General features: G+C 43.9%; 2 protein-coding genes across 4 annotated transcripts in view; one reads left to right on the top strand and one right to left on the bottom strand.

Annotated features, from left to right (window-relative positions):
* The window catches only part of tango6 (transport and golgi organization 6 homolog (Drosophila)), a 180829-nt gene that overhangs the window by 34454 nt on the left and 122629 nt on the right, over positions 1-23746 (bottom strand). For 2 of the 3 annotated variants that reach the window (XR_012101957.1, XM_073070541.1), the window contains exons 12-14: positions 16176-16310; positions 14256-14648; positions 13276-13333 (exon numbers count right to left, since the gene is read on the bottom strand). Coding sequence is in view for 2 of the 3 variants with exons in the window: in XM_073070541.1 (XP_072926642.1) it covers positions 13276-13333; positions 14256-14648; positions 16176-16310 (586 nt within the window). In the remaining variant the exon portion in view is untranslated. The remainder of the gene's footprint in view (positions 1-13275; positions 13334-14255; positions 14649-16175; positions 16311-23746) is intronic. The other variant, XM_073070542.1, reaches the window with a different exon arrangement.
* Positions 1-23746, top strand: part of chtf8 (CTF8, chromosome transmission fidelity factor 8 homolog (S. cerevisiae)) — a 159413-nt gene that overhangs the window by 132540 nt on the left and 3127 nt on the right. The gene's annotated exons all lie outside the window — the stretch shown is intronic.

Below are 23746 nucleotides of genomic sequence, written 5' to 3'. Positions count from 1 at the left end.
AGTCTAGAATCCAGTTGCAGAGGGAGGTATTCAGGCCCAGTAGGCTCAGCTTTCCAATCAGTTTCTGAGGGATGATTGTGTTGAATACTGAACTGAAGTCTATGAGCAGGATTCGAACTTATGTGTCTTTTTTGTCCAGGTGGGTTAGGGCCAAGTGGAGGGTGATGGCAATGACTTTTGACAGCTTCCACAAAAGCAGGCCAGTTCTGCATCAAACTGACTATCGCACTCTAGATCCCATGTGATCTACTCTTCCTGACCTTGTTAAAGTATGTGCTAAAGTCCTGTAGACAACATCCATCACCTTGCCCTCATCAGTCCTCTTCATCATCTCTTCAAAAGCAATCAAATTTGTAGACATGATTTCCTGACTACCCCAGTCTCTGCCTTTCCAAATGCAGGTAACCCTATCTCTCAGAATCCTGTCCAGTAACTTTCCAATCACAGATATTATGGCTCACCAGCCTGTAATTCCACGTCTTGTCCTCGCAGCCTTTCTTATAAATAAGGCACAATATTTTCCATCCCGCACCTCACCTGTGGTTGAAGATAAAGCATTTATCTTTTGCAGGGATTCTGAAATTTCTTCTCTACCTTCCATAATGTCCTAGGGTACACTTGTTAGGCCCTGTGATTTATCCATCTTAATAAGCTTTAACATTGCCAGCACCTCTGCTGTTGTGTTGTGCATTTGTTCTAATTCATAACTATTCACTTCACTGAATTCCCTAGCTTCCATGATCTTCTCCACAGCAAATACCGATAAGAAATATCCACTCAAGAGCTCGCCTTTCTCTGATATCACACACATGACCACATTGATCCTATTGTCTTCTTTGTTAGCTTTTTGCTATTAGTATAGGTGTAGAATATCTTATGATACCCCTGTATTCTTTCTCCACGCTGACTATCCCATGTCCCATTTGTAGCCCACCTCATTTCATTCTTAAATATACTCCTTATGCCTTATGTCCTATACCCTTCAAGGGATTCATTTGAACCCAGCTGCTTATATCTTACATATGCTTCCCTTTTCTTAACAGCTCCCGGATTCTGCCAATCTTGCCCCTCACTCTAATGGGAACTCGTTGCCCCTGAACTCTTCCTATCTCATTTTAACAATCTCCCCTGGACAGTTTCCCCTTTACTTGCACACAGCCTCTGCCAGTCTACCTTTGCAAGTTTCAATCTAATGTCTTCAAAATTTGCCTTGCCCAAATTTAGGACTTTAACTTGGGGACCTGTCCAATCTTTTTCCATAACTATTATAAAACTGGTCACACAAAATGTCTCCTGTAGCTCGTATCATGCAAACACTCCTCCAGATGTAGCAAATATATATTTTTTCCACTGCATCACATTGCATTCCATGTCTTCTCTGCAGTAAAGAAACTATGTTTTTTTGGAGTTAAGGAATTGCAAAGGTAAAAAGACCCTGATGGAAATTACAAAGGGAGATTGAAAATGCATGCCAACAGGGCAATGTAACACAAGTCATGGGGTCCTTAATATGTGGGTAGATTGGGAAAATCAAGTCTGTGCTGGAATACAGGAGGGGGTATTTCTAGAGTACCTACAAGATAGCTTTTTAGAGCCGCAACTGGTTGAGCCCACAAGGGGATCAGCTATTCTGGACTGGGTGTTGTGCAATGAACCAGAATATATTAGACAGCTTAAGGTAAAGGAACCTGAGGGTAAAGTGATCATAATATGATCAAATTCACCCTGAAATCTGAGAAAGAGAAGCTAAGGTCAGATGTATCAGTATTAAATGGAATAAAGGGAATTACAGAGGCATGAGAGCGGATGAGAAAATCTGCAGATGAGTAAGACCAAAAGACATAGCAGCAGAATTATGACATTTGGCCCATTGAGTCTGCTCCAACATTCAATCATGGCTGATCCTTTCTTCCCCTCCTCTGCCTGGCCTTCTCCCCTAATCTTTAATGTCATGTCCAGTCAAGAACCTATCAAGCTCTGCCTTAAATACACATAACAACGTGGCCTCCAGAGCAGCCTGTGGTAACAAATTCCACAAATTCACCACCCTCTGTCTAAAGAAATTTCTCTGCATCTCTTTTAAATGGACACCCCTCTATCCTGAGGCTGTGCCCTCGTGTCTCAGACTCCCCAACAATGGGAAACTCTCTCTCCACATCTACTCCATCTAAGCCTTTCAACATTCAAAAGGTTTCAATGAGATCCCCCCCTCATCCTTCTAAATTCAAGCAATTACAGGCCCAGAGCTATCAAACGTTCCTCATACGATAACCATTTCATCCCGGAATCATCCTTGTGAACCTCCTCTGAACCCTATCCAATACCAGCACATCTTTTCCCAGTTGAGGAGCCCTACTGAAGGTGAGGCCTCACCAGTGCCATATAAGCCTCAGCATCACATCCCTGCTCTTGTATTCTCGACCTCTTGAAATGAATGCTAACATTGCATTTGCCTTTCTCACCACCGACTCTACCTGCAAGTTAACCTTTAGGGTGTTCTGCACAAGGACTCCCAAGTCCCTTTGCATCTCGTAGTTTTGGATTTTCTCTCCAGTTAGAAAACAGTCTGCACATTTATTTCCACTACCAAAGTGCATGACCATACATTTTCTAACACACTATTTCATTTGCCACTTTCTTGCCCATTCTCCTAATCTAAATCCCTCTGCAGCCTACCTGTTTCCTCAACATTCCCTGCCCCTCTATCAATCTTTGTATCATCTGAAAACTTGGCAACAAAGTCATTGATATACAGCATAAAAAGAAGTGGTCCCAATGTCGACCCCTGCAGAACACCACTACTAACTGGCAGCCAACCAGAAAAGGATCCTTTTATTCCCACTCGCTGCCTCCTATCAGTCAGTCAATGCTCTAACCATGACAGTAGAGTTGGCCAGAATTGATCAGAAAAGGACACTGGCAGGGATAACATCAGAGCAACAACAAGTAGATATCAGACTGCCGGAAAACATTGTTGGAGTGGTATTAATGGGGGACAATGAATTGGTGGACAAACTGGATAAGCATTTTGCATCAGTCTTAACTGTGAGAGACAACTAGCAGTATGGTGGAAATTCCATAACTAGAGAGAAGGTTCTTGGGAAACTGAAAGGTCTGAAGGTAGGCAAGTCATGTGGACCAGATGGTGTACACCACAGGGTTCTGAAAGAGGTGGCCAAAGAGATCATGGAAGCATTAGTAATGATCTTTCAAGAATCACCAGATTCTGGAATGGTTCCAAAAGACTGGAAAATGGCAAATATCACTCTACTCTTCAAGAAGGCAGAGAAATTAAAGAAAGATCAGTTAATCTGATCCAAGTGGTTGGGACGATGTTGGAGTCGATTATTAAGGATGAGGTCTCAGGGTACTTGGAGGCACATGATAATATTGGCTGTAGTCCGTATAGTTTCCTCAAGGACAAATCTTGCCTGACAAATCTGTTGGAATTATTTGAAGAACTAATAATCAGGATAGACAAAGGAGAATTGATTGATGTTACGTACTTGGATTTTCAGAAGGCCTTTAACAAAGTGCCACACATGAGGCTGCTTAAAAAGCCACGAGCCCATAGTATTTCATGAAAGATACTAGCGTGGATAAAGCAGTGGCTGATTGGCAGGTGGCAAAGAGTGGGGATAAAGGGAGCCTTTTCTTGTTGGCTGCTGGTGACTAGTGCTATTCTATTAGTCACCAGCAGGGGTCTGTGTTGGGACCAATTCTTTGTTACATTATATGTCAATGATATATATTTTATATATTATTTGGTTGATGGAATTGTTACATGAAGAGATAAGAGAGATGTGGTGGGTGGGGGGAAGGCAGGAGATTGGGACTGAGAAGAAAACTGGATCTGCCATGATAAAACTGCAGAACAGACTTGATGGGCCAAATGGCCTACTTCTGCTCCTATTACTTATGGTCTTATGTGCAGGTTAAACAATCACTTTACAAAGTACATCAGGGTCAGGGTGACTCCAAGCTTCCTGTCCACCTCCCCACTCTGACCTGATGTAAACTGCAGTAGTGAATGCTTTTATTTGGATCAGTAGCAACATTTAATGAAAAACCATCAAGAGTCCTGATGAAGAGTTTCAGATCGAAACGTTGACTGCACCCTTTTCCATAGATGCTACCTGGCCTGCTGAGTTCCTCCAACATTTTGTGTGTGTTGCTCAGATCTCCAGCATTTGCAGATTTTCTCTTGTTCGAGATTACTGAGGGGCCACAGTACAAGTTCAGAGCCTGCTACTGGCAGAGCTACAATTAGATGACAAAAAATGTTTTAATGTGTTCTTACAGAGCACATTTGCTCTTATTTACATTTCTTAATACACAGCACACCTACATACAGAATGTGGTCTCACACAGCTGCTGGGCATTGTGCTCAACCCAACCCTAACTATAACTAAACTGAGTCAAGCTATGAAATATTACAGGGTGGATCTTGGTAACAGTTAATAAACTTGATGTCACCTTTCATCCCTTATTGGCACCTTATCTAGAATCACCCTTATGGCCTTTCAGCCTAGTCTCACCACCACTTGGTCTGCACCCTCTCACAGACTTCCTCTTGTTCTCTCTATCCCAACTCCACTTGTTTTCAACTTCACAATTCAGCAAAGAAATAAGTGAAGGGAGATTATAGAGTAACTGAGCCAGAAATAAAAACATCACTAGTTTCAAACGTTGTGAGGAAAGGTTGCACAAGACAGGACTTGTATCCACTGGAGTTTGTAAGAGTGAGAAGCTATTGATTTAAATATACACAATCCTGGTAGGTCATAAAAGAGATGTAGAGAGGATATTTCCTTTTCTGGGATAACTAAGGACAATAAAGGAATACCTTTCAAAAACAGACAAAATAAAGACCTCTCTCTTATGGAGTCCTCAAGTCTTTGGAATTCAATTCCTCGGCGGACAGTGGAGAAGAGTCTGTATTAAGGTATATCTTTAAGAAAAAAGATCTTTGATAAAACAAAGGGGAAGGTTTGTGATGGGTATGGAGGGTCACAATCTTATTAAATGATTTGGGGTGTTGAGTGACCTACTCCTAACTTGCCCAGTACATTCCATGTCTGATCAAACAGCCTGGTTTCCAGTTTACTTGTATGCTTTCCCATTGCTTCTGAATCCTTGAATCCAGCTTTCAATTTTTATAAGACAACATTTAGAAAAATGAGCTGATTAGGGACTAAGCAGAGTTTTGTTAAAGGCCTTGGGGAGAGTGTCATAAGTGCTTTTTGAAAGAAATTATGCCATTGTTTAAGCAAGATGGAGGAGCATGGAAAATTGCCTTTGACCAGTTTTCAGTCAGGTAGGGCACAACTTGGAACAGAGCAGAGAAACCAAGGAGCTTAGTTTACTTTAAATGACAATAAAACAGGTGGTATCATGAAGAGTGAAGAAGGTTATGAAACATTGCTGGGGGTTGGGGGGAGGGTCTTCATCAACTGAGTAGGTGGGCCAATACGGCAAACTGTGTTCAATCCAGATTCATCAGTCAGGGAGCTGAGCAGAAAAGCCGGGAGATTATGGTTATACAGGACACAGATGAGGCAGCACTCACTGAATATTATTGACAGTTTTGGTCACTCTGCTGTAGGAAAAAGTGCAGAAAACACTTACAAGAATGCTGCCAGGACTTGAGGGACTGAGTGATAAAGACAGGACTTATTTCTTAGAATACATAACACTATAAGATTGAGACTGAGAGGTGACCTTATATGAGCTATTTAGAAAATCACAAGGGGTAGAGGTGGGGCCAATACACTCAGACCTTACCCTAGAGGTGGTGAATCAAGAACAAAAGGGCAGAATTTTATGGTGAGAGGAAAAAGATGTAATAGGAATTTCTTTATTATTGTTGCATGCACCGAGGTACAGTGAAAAGCTCGTCCTGCACACCATTCAAACACGTCAATTCATTATAATGACAAGCTCGTCCTGCACACCATTCACAGTTCAATTCATTACAGTGAAAAGCTCATCCTACACACTGTTCACAGCTAAATTCATTATAGTGAAAAGCTCGTCCTGCACACCGTTCAAACACATATTCATTACATACATGTACCTATCCAGGAGTCTCTTAAAAGACCCTATCGTATCTGCCTCCACCACCACTGCAGGCAGCCCATTCCACACATTCACCACTCTCTGCGTAAAAAAACTTAACCCTGATATCTCCTCTGTACCTACTTCCAAGCACCTTAAACTGTGCCCTATCGTGCTAGCCATTTCAGCCCTGGGAAAAAGCCTCTGACTATCCACACAATTAATGCCTCTCATTATCTTATATACCTCTATCAGGTCACCTCTCATCCTCCATCGCTCCAAGGCAAAAACACCGAGTTCACTCAACCTATTCTCATAAGGCATGCTCCCCAATCCAGGCAACATCCTTGTAAATCTCCTCTGCACCATTTCTATACTTTCCACATCCTTCCTATAGTGAGGCGACCAGAACTAAGCATAATACTCCAAGTGGGGTCTGACCAGGGTCCTATATAGCTGCAACATTACCTCTTGCTCCTAAACTCAATCCCACGATTGATGAAGGCCAATGCACTGTATTGCTTTCTTAACCACGGAGTCAACCTGCGCAGCTGCTTTGAGTGTCCTTTGGACTCGGACCCCAAGAACACTCTGATCCTCCACACTGCCAAGAGTCTTACCACTAAGACTACATTCTATCAACATATTTGACCTACCAAAATGAAGCACCTCACACTTATCTGGGTTGAACTCTATCTGCCACTTCTCAGCCCAGTTTTACATCCTATCAATGTCTCGCTGTAACCTCTGACAGCCCTCTACACTATCCACAACACCTCGAACCTTTGTGTCATCAGCAAATTTACTAACCCATCCCTCCACTTCTTCATCCAGGTCATTTATAAAAATCATGAAGTGTAGGGGGTCGTAGAACAGATCCCCAAGGCACACCACTGCTCTACCATCATCAATGTGTTTAGTCACATCCTCAAAAAATTCAATCAGGCTCGTAAGGCATGACCTGCCTTTCACAAAGCCATGCTGACTATTCCTAATCATATTATGCCTCTGCAAATGTTCATAAATTCTGCCTCTCAGGATCTTCTCCATCAACTTACTGTGACGAGATCTGAAGGATTATCCAAAGTGGACTGTTCCTTTAAAAAGAGAGAGAGGGAGCAGACAGCGTGTGTGCTATTTCAGGGAGAGAGAGCAACAGAAAGTCTGTGAGTTGCCTTGGAAACTGAAAGACGGAACTATATGATGGACAGCTGGTGTTCACACTTGTGGAATATATACAAGGTCAGCTGGCTTTGTAATCAGACTCACGACATGCCAGACACCAAGGAAGACACTGACACCGGTTGAGCTTTGTGTGCCCACGACAAAGGTGGGGTTTTTGCTCACAGTGTGGACAAAGGAGTGACCGGTGGGGAGCTATCGGTGTGTTCAACCCTTGCCTGGGTTGATAATTCCACCACAGAAGATGGTCCCCCTTTTGCAGTCACAGTCAGTGACTTTAATAAGTTTCGGGAACAGGAGGACAACGTGGAAGATTCGACGGCATTGGCACCAGGAAGACAAAACAACTCTCTACTCAATTCAAATTACAGAACTGAACTGACTTCTTACCATACCACCGTAAGACTGTATCATCTAATCACCTGAGCTGGGAGAAGCTTGGGAACTTTATTTACTCACTTATATATGCATATGCTCTGCTAACCTGATTACCTTATCTTGTTTTGTATTACTTTATCACGTAGTTACTAAAAAAATAGTGTATAACGGAAGACTCAGACTCCAGGTGTGTCCATTTCAGCTGGTTCTTTTTAACCCGTTATGGGGTACGTAACATTACCAATCACTGAAGTAAGACTCATTGGTCTATAATTTCCTGGGCTATCTCTACTCCCTTTCTTGAATAATGGAACAACACCCACAACCCTCCAATTCTCCGGAACATCTTCAGTCCCCATTGATGATGTAAAGATCATTGCCAGAGACTCAGCAATCTTCTCCCTCACCTCCCACAGTAGCCTGGGGTACACCTTGTCCGGTCCTGGTGACTTATCCAACTTGATGGTTTCCAAAAGCTTCTGCACATCTTTCTTAATATCTACATTTTCAAGCTTTTCAGTCTGCTGTAAGTCATCTCTACAATCGCCAAGAAACTTTTCCGTAGTGAATACTGAGGCAAAGTACTCATTAAGTACCTCTGCCATCTCCTCCGGTTCCATACGCATTCTCCACTGTCATACTTGATTGGTCCTATTCTCTCACGTCTTTTCCTCTTGCTCTTGTCATTGTAATGATCTGTGAACGGTGTGCAAGATAACTTGTGACTGTAGCGAATTGATGTTTGAATGGTGTGCAGAACTTGCTTGTCACTGTAAAGAATTGATGTGTTGAATGGTGTTCAGGACGAACTTGTCACTGCAATGAATTTATGCGTCTGATCAGTGTGCAGGACGAGCTTGTGACGGTAATAAACTGCTATGTTTGAATGGTGTGCACAAGGAGAAAAATAGAGAGCTATGGGTAACCCTAGGTAATTTCTCAGGTAAGGAAATGTTCGGCACAGCTTTGTGGACTGAAGGGCTTGTATTGTGCTACAGGTTTTCTATGTTTAAATTCGGCCTGCACACTGTTCAAACACATCAATTAATTACAGTGAAAAGCATGCCTGACATATCATTCAAACACATCAATTCATTACAGTGACAAGTTCGTCCTACACACCGTTCAAACACATTAATTCATTACAGTGAAAAGCTCGTCCTGCATGCTGATGAAACATTTCAATTCATTATAGTGACAAGTTCGTTCTGCACACTGTTCAAACACGTCAATTCATTAGTCATAGGTGAGTCTTGCACATGTTCCAACACATCATTTCGTTACAGTGGAAAGTTCGTCCTGCACTCCGATCAAACACGTCAATTCATTACAGTCGCAAGTTTGTCCTGCACGCCATTCAAAATCATCAATTCATTACAATGACAAGCTAATCCTGCTCACTGTTCACAGATTATTTCATTACAGTGAAAAGCTCGTCCTGCACACCGTTCAAGCACATCAATTCATTACAGTCACAAGTTCATCCTGCACACTATTCACAGATCAATTCATCTCAGTGAAAAGCTCATCATGCACACTGTTGAAACACGTCAATTCATTACAGTCACAAGTTCATCCTGCATACCGTTGACAGATTAATACACTACAGTGACAAGTTCATCCTGCAGACTGTTCACGGATCAATTCATTACAATGACAAGTTCATCCTGCAGACTGTTCAAATACGTATATTCATTACAGTTGCAAGTTCGACCTGCACACTGTTCAAACAGATCAATTCATTACAGTCACAATTTCATCCTGCACACCATTCACAGATCAATTCATTACAGTGACAAGTTCAACCTGCACACCGTTGACAGATTAATTCATTACGGTGAATTATTCCCACTCTCTGTTTTCTGCCAATCAGCCAATGCTCCACCCATGCTTGTAACTTTCCTGTAATTCCATGGGCTTCTATCTTGCTAAGCAGTCTCAGGTGCGGCACCTTATCAAAGGCCTTCTGAAAATCCAAGTACACCACATCTTCTGCTTGTCTACCCTCCTTGTAATTTCCTCAAAAAATAGCAGTAGGTTAGTCAGGCATTTGGAAACCATGCTAGCTTTGGCCTATCTTGTCACGTGCCTTCAGGTACTTCGTAATCTCATCGATAACAATCGATTCCAACAACTCCCCAACCACCAATGTCAGGCTAACAGGTCTACAGTTTCCTTTCTGCTGCCTCCCACCCTTCTTAAATAGCAGAGTAACATTTGGAATTTTGCAGTCATCTGGTACAATGCCAGAATCTATCGATTCTTGAAAGATCATTGTTAATGCCTCTGCAATCTCTCCAGCTACTTCCTTCAGAACCCGAGGATGCATTCCATCAGGTCCAGGAGATTTATCCAACCTCAGAGCATTAAGCTTCCTGAGCACCTGCTCAGTAGTAATTTTCACTGCACATTCTTCACTTCCCTGACACTCTTGAATGTCCGGTATACTGCAGATGTCTTCCACTATGAAGGCTGATACAAAATATGCATTCAGATCCTCTGCCATCTCTGTGTTTCTCATTACAATACCTCCGGCATCATTTTCTATTGGTCCTTTATCTACACCTAAAAAAGCTTTTAGTATTTTCTCTGGTATTAGTTGCCAGCTTCCTTCCATAATTCATCTTTTCCTTCCTAATGACCTTCTTAGTTTCCTTCTACAAGTTTTTAAAAGCTTCCCAATCATCTACCTTCCCACTAGCTTTGGTTTCATTGTATGCCCTCTCTTTTGCTTTTACTTTGGCTCTGACTTCACTTGTCAGTCATGGTAGTGTCCTTCTTCCATTCAAAAATTTCTTCTTATTTGGAATATATCTGTCTTGCACTTCTCTCATTTTTCACACAAACTTCAGCCATTGCTGCTCTGCTGTCCTTCCTGCTAATGTCCCTTTCCAGTCAACTTTGGCCAGATCCCCTCTCATGCCACTGTAATTTCCTTTATTCCACTGAAATACCGACACATTGGAATTTAGTTTCTCCTTCTCAAATTTCAAAGTGAACTCAATCATATTGTGATCACTGTTCCCTAAGTGATCCTTAACCTTAAGCTCTCTTATAACCTCCACATCATTGCACAACACCCAATCCAGCACAGCCGATCCCCTGGTGGGCTCAACAACAAGCTGTTCTAAAAAGCCATCCCTTAAGATATTCTACAAATTCTCTCTCTTGAGGTCCAGTACTGGTCTGGTTTTCCCAATCCACTTTCATGTTAGAACTCTGTCTTTTTGTGTGTTTCCCCCTCGGTGTCAGTCTGTGGTTTTGTATTGCCATGTGTTCCTTCCCTGCTCTATTCCGGCCCCTGTATTACTGAGTACTCTGTCTCTCATCTGCTTCTCATTATTACCTGTATTGCTGCCACCTGTGTCTTATTATGCTCCACCTATCATCTGCTTCTCTGTTTATTGCTCGGTGTATTTCAGTCCTGTGTTCTCACCTGTTTGTTGCCAGATTGTGCCAGTGAATTTTTCTGAGCTCTTCCAGCATTTGTATCTGTACTCTGTCTATCTGAATATTGACTCTGTTTCCTGATTCTGGTTTTTGGATTTCTCTGGATGTTTTGATCTCTGCCTGAACTTGGATGCTGACTTTGTTTGCACTTTGGGATTTGTTACTCAATATCACTGTGTGCACAGTACTAGGTCTGTGATTGGATCCCTGCTCCAGCATCCTGATAAATCCCTGATTATCGTGACATTACCCTTTTCTATCTCCTGCTGTAATTTGTAATCCACATCTCTGCTGTTGTTTGAAGGCCTGTATACAACTGCCATTAGGGTCCTTTTACCCTTGCCATTTCTTAACTCAACCCATAGAGCCTCTACACCTTCTGATCCTATGTCATCCCTTTCTAATGATTTAATATTATTTCTTATACACAGGGACACACCTTGACCTCTGCCTACTAACCTTTCTTTCTGATACACTGTATATCCATGGACATTTAGCTCCCAATGGCAGCCATCCTTTAGCCAAGTTTCTGAGATGGCCACAGTATCATGCTTGCCAATCTGTAGCTGAATTTCAAGAGTGTCCATTTTATTTCTTATGCGAGGATATTGGACCCCTTTGGGTGCAGGTGTAACTCATCCTTTTTTACAGGTTGGTTTGAGCCCCAGAAGAGGCCACAGTGATCCAGGAACTTGAAGCTCTGCCCCCTACAGCAGTCTCTCAGCCATGCATTAATATGCCTGATCATGCTATTCTTGTGCTCGTTAGCATGTGGCATAGGCAGCAACCCTGAGTTGGCTACCCTGGAGATCCTGCTTTTCAGCTTCCTACCCAACTCCCTGAAATCTCTTTTCAGGACTTCCTCCCTTTTTCTATTTGTGTCATTAGTACCTACGTATCAAGCTGTTATGCCTTCAGACAGAATGTTTATGCCTCAATAAAAATTGGCAATGGTCAACAGGGACATGCCAAATTTCTTTAGCCTCCTCAGGAAGTAGAAAATTTAAGGAAGTAGAGGAGTTCAGGAGCAAGGTCCTGAAGAAGGGACATGGCCTGAAACCTCGACTGTTTATTCATTTCCATAGAAGCTGTCTGACTGGCTGAGTTCCTCCAGCATTTTGTGTTTGTTGCTTTGGAGCTGAGAAGAATTTGCTTTTTTTACACTAGGGTGATATGAATGTGGAACAAACTGCCAGAGGAAGTGGCTGAGGCAGGGACAATAACAATTTGTATATGACAGTTCAACAGGTACATAGTGAGGAAATGTTGAGAAGGACAAGGCCCAAACATTGACATATGTAACTCACTCAGAAGGGGCACTTTGATTGGCATGGACCAGCTGGGCTAAAGAGCATATTTGCATGCTGGTCTGACTATAAATTTGAGGTGCTGGATGTTGGGAAGTCAGACCTGGGTAGGACTTTCACAATGAACAGCTGAGCCTGGGGTGTGTTGTAGAACAGAGGGACCTTGGAGTACAAGCATATGGGTTCTTAAAGTGGCATCCTAGGTAGGCAGGTTAATAAAGGAGACTTTTGGAATGCTGGCCTTATCAGTCAGGGCACTGGGTATATCAGTTACGACATTATGCTGCAGTTGTACAAGGCGCTAAGGAGGTCACTTCTGTGAGTATTGTCTTCAGTTTTGATTACCTTGTTATAGGAAAGACATCATTATGAACACAAAGATGATCTACGACAATGTTGCCAGGATTCCTATGCATGAGTTATGTGGAGAGGTTGGGAAGGTTAAGATTTTATTCATCATAATGTAGAGACTTAGAGGTGATCTTCCAGAGGTACATAAAATCACAAGGAGCATAGAGAGGATGAATGTGCTCAGTCTTTCCTGGGGAAATGGAATAAAAGTGAGGGAAGAGGGTATCTGAGGAGCAACTTCTTCACACAGAGGGTGCTGAGTATATGAATGAGATGCCTGAGGACATTTGAACAAATCCATGGATAAGAAAAGTTAGGAAAGCCAAATGGGACTAGTGTAGATGGCATCTCAGCTGGCAGAGACACATTGGGTTGAAGCATCTGATTCTGAGTAGGAATACTCTGTAGTTCATAGACTGGGTTTGAACTCTTTTTCTCTTGTGTGACCAGGACTCTCAAAGACCTGATCAGAGGGATCAGAATCAAAAGTCAACAGCACATGGGGGTCGACAGTGGATATCATCATACATAACTGAAGCAACCTTCTTACCTTGGATCGCAGACAAATAAACAAACGAGTCTTCATGGCTCAGGTTTTCCAGAAACACCTGGAAAGAGACAAGAGATCAACAACTCGAGACACAGCCAGACTCTGGAGATTGGCAAACCAGGCAGAATCAACTGTGGAGATCAACACAATTTTCTGCAGCAACCTCTCTCAAACAACACATTCTCCCTTGCAACACAATTAATGGACACCTCATCATGACTGGTGTGAATCTTGGAACCCCTCTTTTTTAGGGTCCAGGGATACATTCACCAGCAGGTGAGCAAGCAGTTCACCATCACCTTATTGAGGGCAGAGAAGAGTGGACAAGACACACCAGAATTGTTGGCAATGCCAATGTCCTGAAAAAAGATAATGGAAAAAAGCTTTTCGCAAACTTTTTTTTACAAATGCAAATGCCAGGATATCCAAATACCAGCTGAATCCTATTGGTTAATCAAGTCTGTTTGCAAGTGATTAACCAGCTAGCACAGGGATCAGTACTGGCACCCAAGATGTTCACAGTGAAGGAGTTCTTTTTTGTTTTTATTCATTTATTTACGGGATGTGGTGGTCGCCAGCTAAGCCAGCAGTTATTGCCCATCCCTAGTTGCCCTTAAGAAGGTGGTGATGAACTGCCTTCTTGAACCGCTGCAGTCCCTGAGGTGTAGGTACACCACGTATATCCAACGCAAAGCTGAGATCATGTGGGCTGCGAAGAGGATGGAGGAAAGCTCCAGTATGAGTTGGACACGGTGAGAGATTGTGCAGTTTAATATGATTTACTGATGGCAGTAACAGGAGGACAGGTGATCTGAATGGTAAACAATCAAAACAGTCAAAGGGTCCAGAGATAACCCCTGTTCGAAGTTGGTTAAAAATTTCCAAGCTGATAGAATCAGACTCAATTAAGGCCTCAGCTTGCGGAGCAAAACATCCAAAAAGAACTGCTGCAACTTCAACAAAGCAAAGTGAGTACTCACCGTCAGAACCTTTCCTTGGTTACTAAGGGCTTCGGAGTGGTGCTGCCGGACCATCTGAGTGAGTGTCCTTAGAGCAGCTGCACGTGCAGACACTTCAGTGTCAAAGGCTGCCTCAAGAATCTGCTGGAAGTCATTGGAGGCACAGTTCCTGTCTCTGCTTTTGGTCACTGCACTGGCCTCCACTGTTTGTGTACCACGAGTTGACTCAGTTTTACTGCCCATGGTACTGTGAGCAGCCTTGGAAACCGTTTCACTGGAGAATGCTCCATGGGTGGCAATGGTAACGCGCAGGTCTGATGCCAGCTCTTGTATCACAGGATCAGGATGTAATGCTGAAAGCTGCTTGAGGAGAGGCAACATCGGTCTCATTGCAACAAAGTCCGATGAGGTCAGCTGCAGACAGACAGAAGGTGTGATCAGAGAAGAGGAGGAAGTGTAGGGTGGGGGATGAGCGAGCGAAAGACAAGTGATCAAGTACAAAATGCATAGTAGAATAGCAGTTAGTGTAAAGCTATTACAACTCCAGGGACCAGGGTTCAATTTCACAGCTGTTTGTAAGGAGTGTGCATTCTCACCATGACCAAGTGGGTTTCATCCAGGTACTCCAGCTTCATCCCACATTTCAAAGGGTTAGTAGGTTAATTGGTTACATGCGTGTGATTGGGCGATGCAGACTCATTGGGTCGAGAGGCCTGTTACCATGCTGTATCTCTAAATAAACCTAACCAAGTGGATCCACAAGCAACATATGGCATGGGTGGGAAAGGTGAGGAGGGCATGAGAGAACAGTTGCAGGAAATGGCAGTATGATAAAGGTCATGCAAACCATAGTAAGTGTGCAAATGACACCAAAGTTGGTGGCAGAGTGGACAGTAAAGGTAGTTCTGGGAAAGTGGGGAAAGGAATTCAACACAGACCAGTGCATGACCAAGCCCTAGGGTGAGTTGATGAACAGCAGTACAAGTACTTCCTGAACATGGTGACACAGGTAGAGATGGTGATAAAGAAGGCATTTGATGTGCTTGTCTTCATCAGTTAAGGCGCTGATTATTAAGGGGATTAAGGATCACAGGGAGAAAATGGAACAATGGGGGTTTTAAAAAAATCAGCCATGACAGAGTGGCAGAGTAGACTCAGTGGGATGAATGGCTTAATTCTGCTACTTTATCTTATGGTGATTGAGTAGAATATTCGAAGCTTCACTTTACAGGGCTATGGTCCTAGTTCAGGTTGATGGGAGTCGCCAGTTTAAATGGTTTGGCATAGGCTAGATGGGCCAAAGGGCTTATTTTGGTGCTGTACTTTGATTCAATGATACTAGGAATGTCACCTAAACTGGAGGACACATTTTAAAGAGAGTTGGATCGGCTGGAACTGTTTTCCCTGCAGCGGGGAAAGCTAAGGGGTGACCTTAGAAAGGTTCGTAAAAATTATGTGGGGCATGGATAAGATAGATAATCACAGTCCTTTTCCCAGGATAGTGGGAGTGTAAAACTAGAGGGCATAGGCTTAAGGTGAGAGGGGCAAGTTTTTCCACACAGGGGGTGGTGGTACGTGGACAAAGTAGGTACAATTACAATGATTAATGGAATTTGAGCAGATACATAGATAGGAAAGATTTTGAGAGACATAGGCCAAACACAGGCAAATAGGATCAAGGTGGACAAGCATCATGTGCAAGTTTGGCCAAATGGCCTGCTAATGTTAGTTAATTTGTAGTAACAAATAATTTGCTGGTGGAACTCACTGGGCCAGTTTCTTCCCCCACAGAAGCTGCTCAACTGCTGAGTTTCTCCACAGGTTGTTTCAGCATCTACAATCTCACAAGTCTCCTTGTGGATTAACGAAGTGGGAATCTTGCTGCAGTAAAATTCATGGAAAACACTGTCTGTATACAGAACCTGATGACTGCTTACTCACCTGAACGGCCCCTCCAAGTATTGCTGCTATCAGTCCCATGCCCATACTCAGTGTCTGTGCTTCCACTGTCTCCTCGGCTCGATGTACCAGGCTCACGCAGGAACGCTCCAACGTAGCGGTGATAAATTCAATGACCTGCACCATCACAGACTAACAGTGAGGTTATTGCTGATTCTGCTGTTATCCCACTACATGTCGCAACCCTCCTCTCCAAATGATAAAAACAGAATTTCCAATAACCAAGTCTGCTCTTGTCTGGTGCAGCATTAGAACAGCAGTAGTGTTCCTCACTGTGATGCTTCCAATGCAACTCAGTGAGCTACTGCCACTCATTTGCAGTTTCAATACAACTGAGTAATGTCTGTGTATTTTAACTAGTAACCTCGAGTGCACGTGGTTTGTTTTCACTGACACTGTCCTAAGTGTAGCACCTATTCTGAGGCACCTTTTGGATGGCCAGTGGCTGGTTTGTCTGCCTGACATTTCATCATAGCTGCTTCATTTCCTTTTCAGTCCCAATCTCCTGTCTTATTCCCATATCCCTTCATGCCCTGACCAATCATGAATCTATCAACCTTTGCCTTAAGTATACCTGTAACACCCTGAGAAAGGTTTCACTTCTAATGTAATGGTCTTTCTGTAGAAGCACTGCTAATGTAATGGTTTTTCTTTAGCAGCAGTGTTTCGATTATGGCTAGAGATAACAGGGCTTTGGAAAGTGCACCATTGAAGGGAGTGTTTTTTCTTGTTGTGTGCCTGAGAACGTGGTGATCTGGGTCTTTTGTTTGGCGGAAGATGGGGAGCTATGTTTCTGTCTTTTACACCTGGGTTGGACTTTGTGCTTTGCATGAATGGTCCAGAAAGGAGGGATTGCAGACACCAGAAAGTACTGAACAGGGATGAAGAGTGGGAGAGCGTTTCTGACCCAGGGATGAAAGCCATGTGCCAGTTTGCCATCACGGTGAAACCAGATGGAAGGCGTGGGTAGGATCGAGTGGTAGATCAATTGGGAGATTCTGATGACGTCATTCCACAAGTTTACTGTAACCTGACTGCTCTGAAGACAAACCAGTTACCGGAATTGAGTCGCAGGGAAGTGGCAGCTGCTCAGCGAGATGACCCGGGCATCAGTACCATTTGGTCAGCAGCTGAAATGGAGCAGTTACTCCATAATGTACTGGTTAGTCACAGGAGTACATTCAGCCAGACTCATTCCACCGAGATGCAACACTGAGCGTCATAGGAAGTCATTCCTGCCTGTGGCCATCAAACTTTACAACTCCTCCCTCGGAGTGTCAGACACTCTGAGCCAATAGGCTGGTCCTGGAATTATTTCCACTTGGCATAATTTACTTATTATCATTTCATTATTTTTGGTTTTATTTTGCTATATTTCTACTCTATTCTTGGTCGGTGCAACTGTAACGAAACCCAATTTCCTTCGGGATCAATAAATTATGTCTGTCTGTCTGAAAAGGGAGACATGGCCTAAGCGGAGAAGATGAAACACGCTGTGGTGCTTCAATTACTGAGAATGGCCCAGATTGAAGTTGAACCAGATCCTTTACCGGGTCACATCGTCTCCGGACAGACCTCAGTGTTCCCAGTTGGTTCTGCCTGTGAAGTTTCGGAGGATTGTGTTGAAGTCACTTCATGATGATTCAGGACATTTGGGGCTTGAAAAGACCTATGGATTGCTCAGAGATTGGTTTTACTGGGTCAAATGAAGCCAGAGGTTGAAGAATACTGCAAGTCATGCATTCGATGCACATGGAGTAAGACACTGCCTATGAGGGCAGCTCCATTGTCCCACCTGGGCCCCATTACCTGGTGTGTATGGATTTTCTGTCAATAGAGCCAGATGCCAGCAACATGGTGAATGTCTTGGTCATCAAGGATCACTACACTGGATATGCACAGGCTTTCCCTACCAAGGATCAGAGGGTGTCCATGGTGGCCAAAGTGTTATGGGAGAAGTATTTCATTTATTATGGCCTCCCCAGGCAGATACGTAGTGACCAGGGACAGGATTTTGAGAGTAGGCTCATACAGGAGTTACTGAGCATGCTTGGAGTCGAGAAGTTAAGGACTACTCCTTATCATCCGCAGGGTGATCCCCAGCCAGAGAGGTTTAATCAGACCTTGCTACACGTGCTCTGAACCTTGGAAATCAGCAAGAACAAGTGAAGTCAACATATTGGACATCTGGTCCACTACTAATGAAGCTACCAGATACTCGCCATATTATCTGATGTTTGGGCATGAGGTGAGGTTGCCCATCGACCTTTGTTTTAGGACTGGCAAGAAAGACCTACCACTGAAGATTTATCTGAAATATGCGTCTGATATGGGAAGGGAGCTGAAAAAGGCTTATGAATTAGCTGGGGTCACGGCTGTCAAGCAGAATCAAGGAAATAAGAGGAGGTATGATCAAAAGGTGAGGTTTTCCCAACTCCTGCCGGGAGACTGAGACCTCATAAGGAATTCGGGGCTATCTGGGAAGCATAAATGGCCACACCCCATGTAGTGGAGAGTCAGATGCCAAACCTTTCAGTTTTCTGGGTGAAACCAGAGGATGGGAATGGGCCTGTCAAGATTCTCCACTGGAACCACCTTCTTCCTCTGGAACAAGAGGTGCGGGTTGACTTGGAGCCTACACCTAGTAAGAGGACTCCGTGGCGATGCAGGGCAACTGAAGGACCAACAGCAGGAGAGATTAGACTGGCCCCTACTTCTGAATGGGATACTGACTTGGAGGATGAGGAAATGGGGGTATGGTATATGCTGACTTTTGCTAACTCCCCACTGATTGAGGAAGAGATTCCCAACCATTCATGTAAAGTATAAAGTCCAACCCAGGTGTAAAAGACAGTGACATAGCTCCCAATCTTCTGCCTAACAAAAGACCCAGATCACCTTGTTCTCGGGCACACAACAAGAAAAAACACTCCCTTCGTGGAACAGTTGTGCACATTCCAAAGCCCCTGTTATCTTAGCCATAACCCAAACACTGCTGCTACAGAAAGACCATTACATTAGCGGTGAAACCTTTCTCAGGGTGTTACATACTCAGTGACTTGGCCTCCACAGCCACCTGGCTCATCAGGCCTGCTTCTACAAGAACAGACTAAAAAGTTCTCAGCTTGAAATTTTCATTATGTTTCTTTTTTTACAGATGCTATCTAAGTATTTCCAGCTGCTCCTCTCATTTCCAACATCAGAATGCTTTTGCTTTAGTGTACAGGTTCATGCCATAGTCAGGCATGATTATTAAACCACAAGTGGCTTCCTGTACAATGATGTGCATGTGCAGCAGAATCAAATCAAATTTAATATCATTCAAACCATACATGAACACAGTTGAATGAGACAGTGATCCTCTGGGCCAAGGTGCATAATATACATTCAAAATTGCGAGAGAGAGAGAAGAAAAACACATTATTATGCAAGAATAATGATGGAACAGCTCCCAGCAATCCAGCCTGTCCTTCCGCCAGTTGAACACTGAAGGTCAGTACTAATGGGAGAGGCCAGCTCCCAGCCGTGCGTGGATTCCACTGTCTTCTCACCTGGATTGCAGCAGCAGGCAAGCCTGCTTGAGGCCTAGTCCTCACCATAACCCATGCCACACTGCTGCCTCGTTGCCTGTCTCACCATCATACAAAGGAAACAGCCTGTAACATGGTATCAGCAGTCTGACAGGCACTCAGTGACTGACAGGAACATCTTTGTTCGGTGACCAATACCTGCATATATAATCAGATCTGCTGCGAATGACCAGCAAATCCCAATAGGCTGCTCACCATTCATCCATACATGAATATAAAGCAACAAAGCAGTATTCCTCTAGGGCCAAGGAGCTAAACACAGTACCAAAATTCTCTCATTTTCTCTCTCTCTCTCTCTCACACACACACACACACACACACACACACACACACACACACACACACACACACACACACACACACACACACACACACACACACAGAAAAACAGTCACAAAAATAATATAGCCTAAATCCCTGTGGCATGGCCTGTAGATTGATGGTTTATGGGATGTTGAGCTCCAATGAGATACAGTGCAACTGCTGAGATCACACTGAGGATGACTGTGATTAATGCAATTGTTACTGGAATTAATTCACCTTTTATTTACATTGGTGGACCAATTTGTATGAGATTCCCAAGAATTAGAATTGGATTATTATTAAGTAAAAAGTTTGCTTTGCACACTTGTTCACGTAACACACATAAGATGGCAGAGGAACTCAGCAGGACACACCGACAGCATCTATGGAGAGGAATAAACAGTTGACGTTTCGGGCCGAAACCCTTTATCAGCACCCATATTTGTTCACATAGATCATTTCATTACAATGGTTCATTAAGGTAGAACAAGGTAAAACAAAATAATAAGTGTAGAATAAAGTGTAAGTTACAGAGAAAATACAGTAAAGGTAGACAATAAAGTAAAGACAATGAGGTAGTTTGTGAGAGTCAAGAGTCCATCTTATCAGAATAGGGAACCAACAGTGGGATAGAGGCGGTCCTTGAGCCCGGTGGACCATGGTTTCAGCATTTTGTATCCTTTGCCTGACTGGAGAGAGAAGAAGAGAGAATGTGGGTGATGTCTGTGATTATGATGGCTGCTTTACTGAGGCAGCAAGAAGTATAGAGAGTCCATTGAGGGGTGCTAGATTCCATGATGTGCTACGCTGAAGACACAAAGGTTGGAGGTGTTGTGGATAGTGTGGAGGGCTGTCAGAGGTTACAGCGAGACATTGATAGGATGCAAAACTGGGCTGAGAGGTGACAGATGGAGTTCAAGACAGATAAGTGTGAAGTGGTTCATTTTGGTAGGTCAAATATGATGGCAGAATATAGTATTAATGGTAAGACTCTTGGCAGTGTGGAGGATCAGAGGGATCTTGGGGTCTGATTCCATAGGACACTCAAAGCAGCTGCGCGGTTTGACTCTGTGGTTAAGAAGGCGTATGGTGTATTGGCCTTCATCAATTGTAGAATTGAATTTAGGAGCCGAGAGGTAAATTTGCAGCTACATAGGACCCTGGTCTGACCCCACTTGGAGTACTGTGCTCAGTTCTGGTCGCCTTACTACAGGAAGGATGTGGAAACCATAGAAAGGGTGCAGAGGAGATTTACAAGGAAAACAGGTTGAGTGAACTCGGCCTTTTCTCCTTGGAGCAACGGAGGATAAGAGGTGACCTGATAGAGGTGTACAAGATGATGAGAGGCATTGATCATGTGGACAGTCGGAGGCTTTTTCACAGGGCTGCCACAAGAGGACATAGGTTTAAGGTGTTGGGGAGTAGGTACAGAGGAGATATCAGGGCTAAGTTTAATACTCAGAGTGGTGAGTGCGTGGAATGGGCTGCCGGCAACAGTGGTGGATGCGGATATGATAGGGCCCTTTTTTTTTTAGAAAAATAGAGGGCTATAGGTAAGCCTAGTAATTTCTAAGGTAGGGACATGTTCGACACAATTTTGTGGGCCAAAGGGCCTGTATTGTGCTGTAGGTTTTCTATGCTTCTATGTTTAACTATTTGCAGTTTCTTGTGGTCTCGTGCTGAGCAGTTGTCATACCAAGCTGTGATGCATCCCGATAGGATTCCCTCCATGATGAATCAATAAAATTGGTAAGGGTCGATGTGAACATTCCAGACTTCTTTTGCCTCATGAGGAAGTAGAGGCATAGGTGAGCTTTCTTGACTGTGGTATCTATATGGAGGGACTAGGACTTCCTGTCGATAATGTTTGCTGATAATATTTGACTGAGGCGTGACTGCGCAGGTGCGTGGACGTCAGCGAGTTAGACCAGCGGGAAGAATTTAAAAGGAGAGAGTTTTTTCTTCAGCAGTTTGATCGAGGTATGACTGCTCAGGTGTGTGGATGTCAGCATGTTAGATAGGCGGGTAGAACTTACAAAGAAGACAGCTTTATAGAGCAGGCGTAGGAGGAGCAAGCATTGAAGTAGAGAGAGTCAATGTAGGAGGGCTTTGGCTCAATGGGGCTTCGGCAATAACGGGTCAAGGCAAGTTAAGTTACTTGTGAGGAATAGGTATAGGAAGTATGTCTGTGAGGCCAGTGTTCTGTACTGTGTGTCAAATGTGGGATGTCCAGGAGACTCCCAGCCTCCCGGATGGCCACATCTGCGCCAGGTGCGTCGAGCTGCAGCTCCTTAGGGACTGAGTTAGGGAACTGGAGATGCAGCTCGATGACCTTCGTCTGGTCAGGGAAAGTGAGGAGGTGATAGATAGGAGCTATAGGCAAGTAGTTACACCGGGGCCTCAGGAGACAAGTGGGTAACAGTCAGGAGAGGGAAGGGTAAGAGTCAGAAACTAGAGAGTATCCCTGTGGCTGTCCCCTTTAACAATAAGAACTCCTGTTTGAGTACTGTTGGGTGGGGGCGACCTACCTGGGGGAAGCAACAGTGGTCACGCCTCTGGCAGAGTCTGGCCTTGTGGCTCAGAAAGGCAGGGAAAGGATGAGGATGGCAGCAGTGACAGCGGACTCTATAGTTAGGGGGGCAGACAAGCAATTCTGTGGATGCAGCAAAGAAACACAGATGGTAGTTTGCCTCCCATGTGCCAATATCTAGGATGTTTCTGATTGCATTCACGACATCATGAAGTGGGGAGGTCGTGGTACATAATGGTACCAACAACATAGGTAGGAAAAGGGAGGAGGTCCTGAAAACAGACTACAGGGAGTTAGGAAAGAAGCTGAGAAGCAGGACCTCAAAGGTAGTTATCTTGGGATTACTGCCTATGCCATGCAACAGTGAGTATAGGAATACTGTGAGGTGGAGAATAAATGCGTGGCTGAGGGATTGGGGCAGGGGGCAGTGATTCAAATTTCTGGATTATTGGGACCTCTTTTGGGGCAGGCGTGACCTGTATAAAGGGTGGGTTGCACTTAAATCCGAGAGGGACCAATATCCTGGCAAGGAGGTTTGCTAAGGCTATTGGGGAGAGTTTAAACTAGAATTGCCAGCGGGTGGGAACTGAACTAAAGAGACAGAGGAAGAAGAGGTTGGCTCATAAATAGAAAAAGCTTGTAGGCTGTGTGAGAGGGAGGATTGGCAGGTGATAGGGAAGGGACGCGCTCAGACCGATGGTTTGAAATGTGTCTATTTTAGTGCAAAGAGTATCATGAACAAAGTGGATGAGCTTAGAGTGTGGATCCGCACTTGGAGCTACGATGTTGTGGCCATTACAGAGACTTGGATGGCTCAGGGGCAGGAATGGCTACTTAGAGCACCAGACTTTAGTTGTTTCAGAAAGGACAGGGAGGGAGAAAAAAGAGGTGGGGGTGTGGCCCTGCTGATCAAAGATAGCGTCATGGCTGCAGAAAAGGAGATCACGGAGGGGTTGTCTACTGAGTCTCGGTGGGTGGAAGTTAGAAACAGGAAGGGGTCAATAACCCTACTGACTGTTTTTATAGACCATCCAATAGTAACAGAAACATCAAGGAGTAGATAGGGAGACAGGTTCTTGAACAGTGCAGTAATAAAAAGGTTGTTGTGATGGGAGATTTTAATTTCCCCA

This window comes from Hemitrygon akajei, chromosome 17, assembly GCF_048418815.1.
Source record: "Hemitrygon akajei chromosome 17, sHemAka1.3, whole genome shotgun sequence".
Lineage (NCBI taxonomy): Eukaryota > Metazoa > Chordata > Chondrichthyes > Myliobatiformes > Dasyatidae > Hemitrygon > Hemitrygon akajei.
This window is presented reverse-complemented; position numbering and strand designations above follow the sequence as displayed.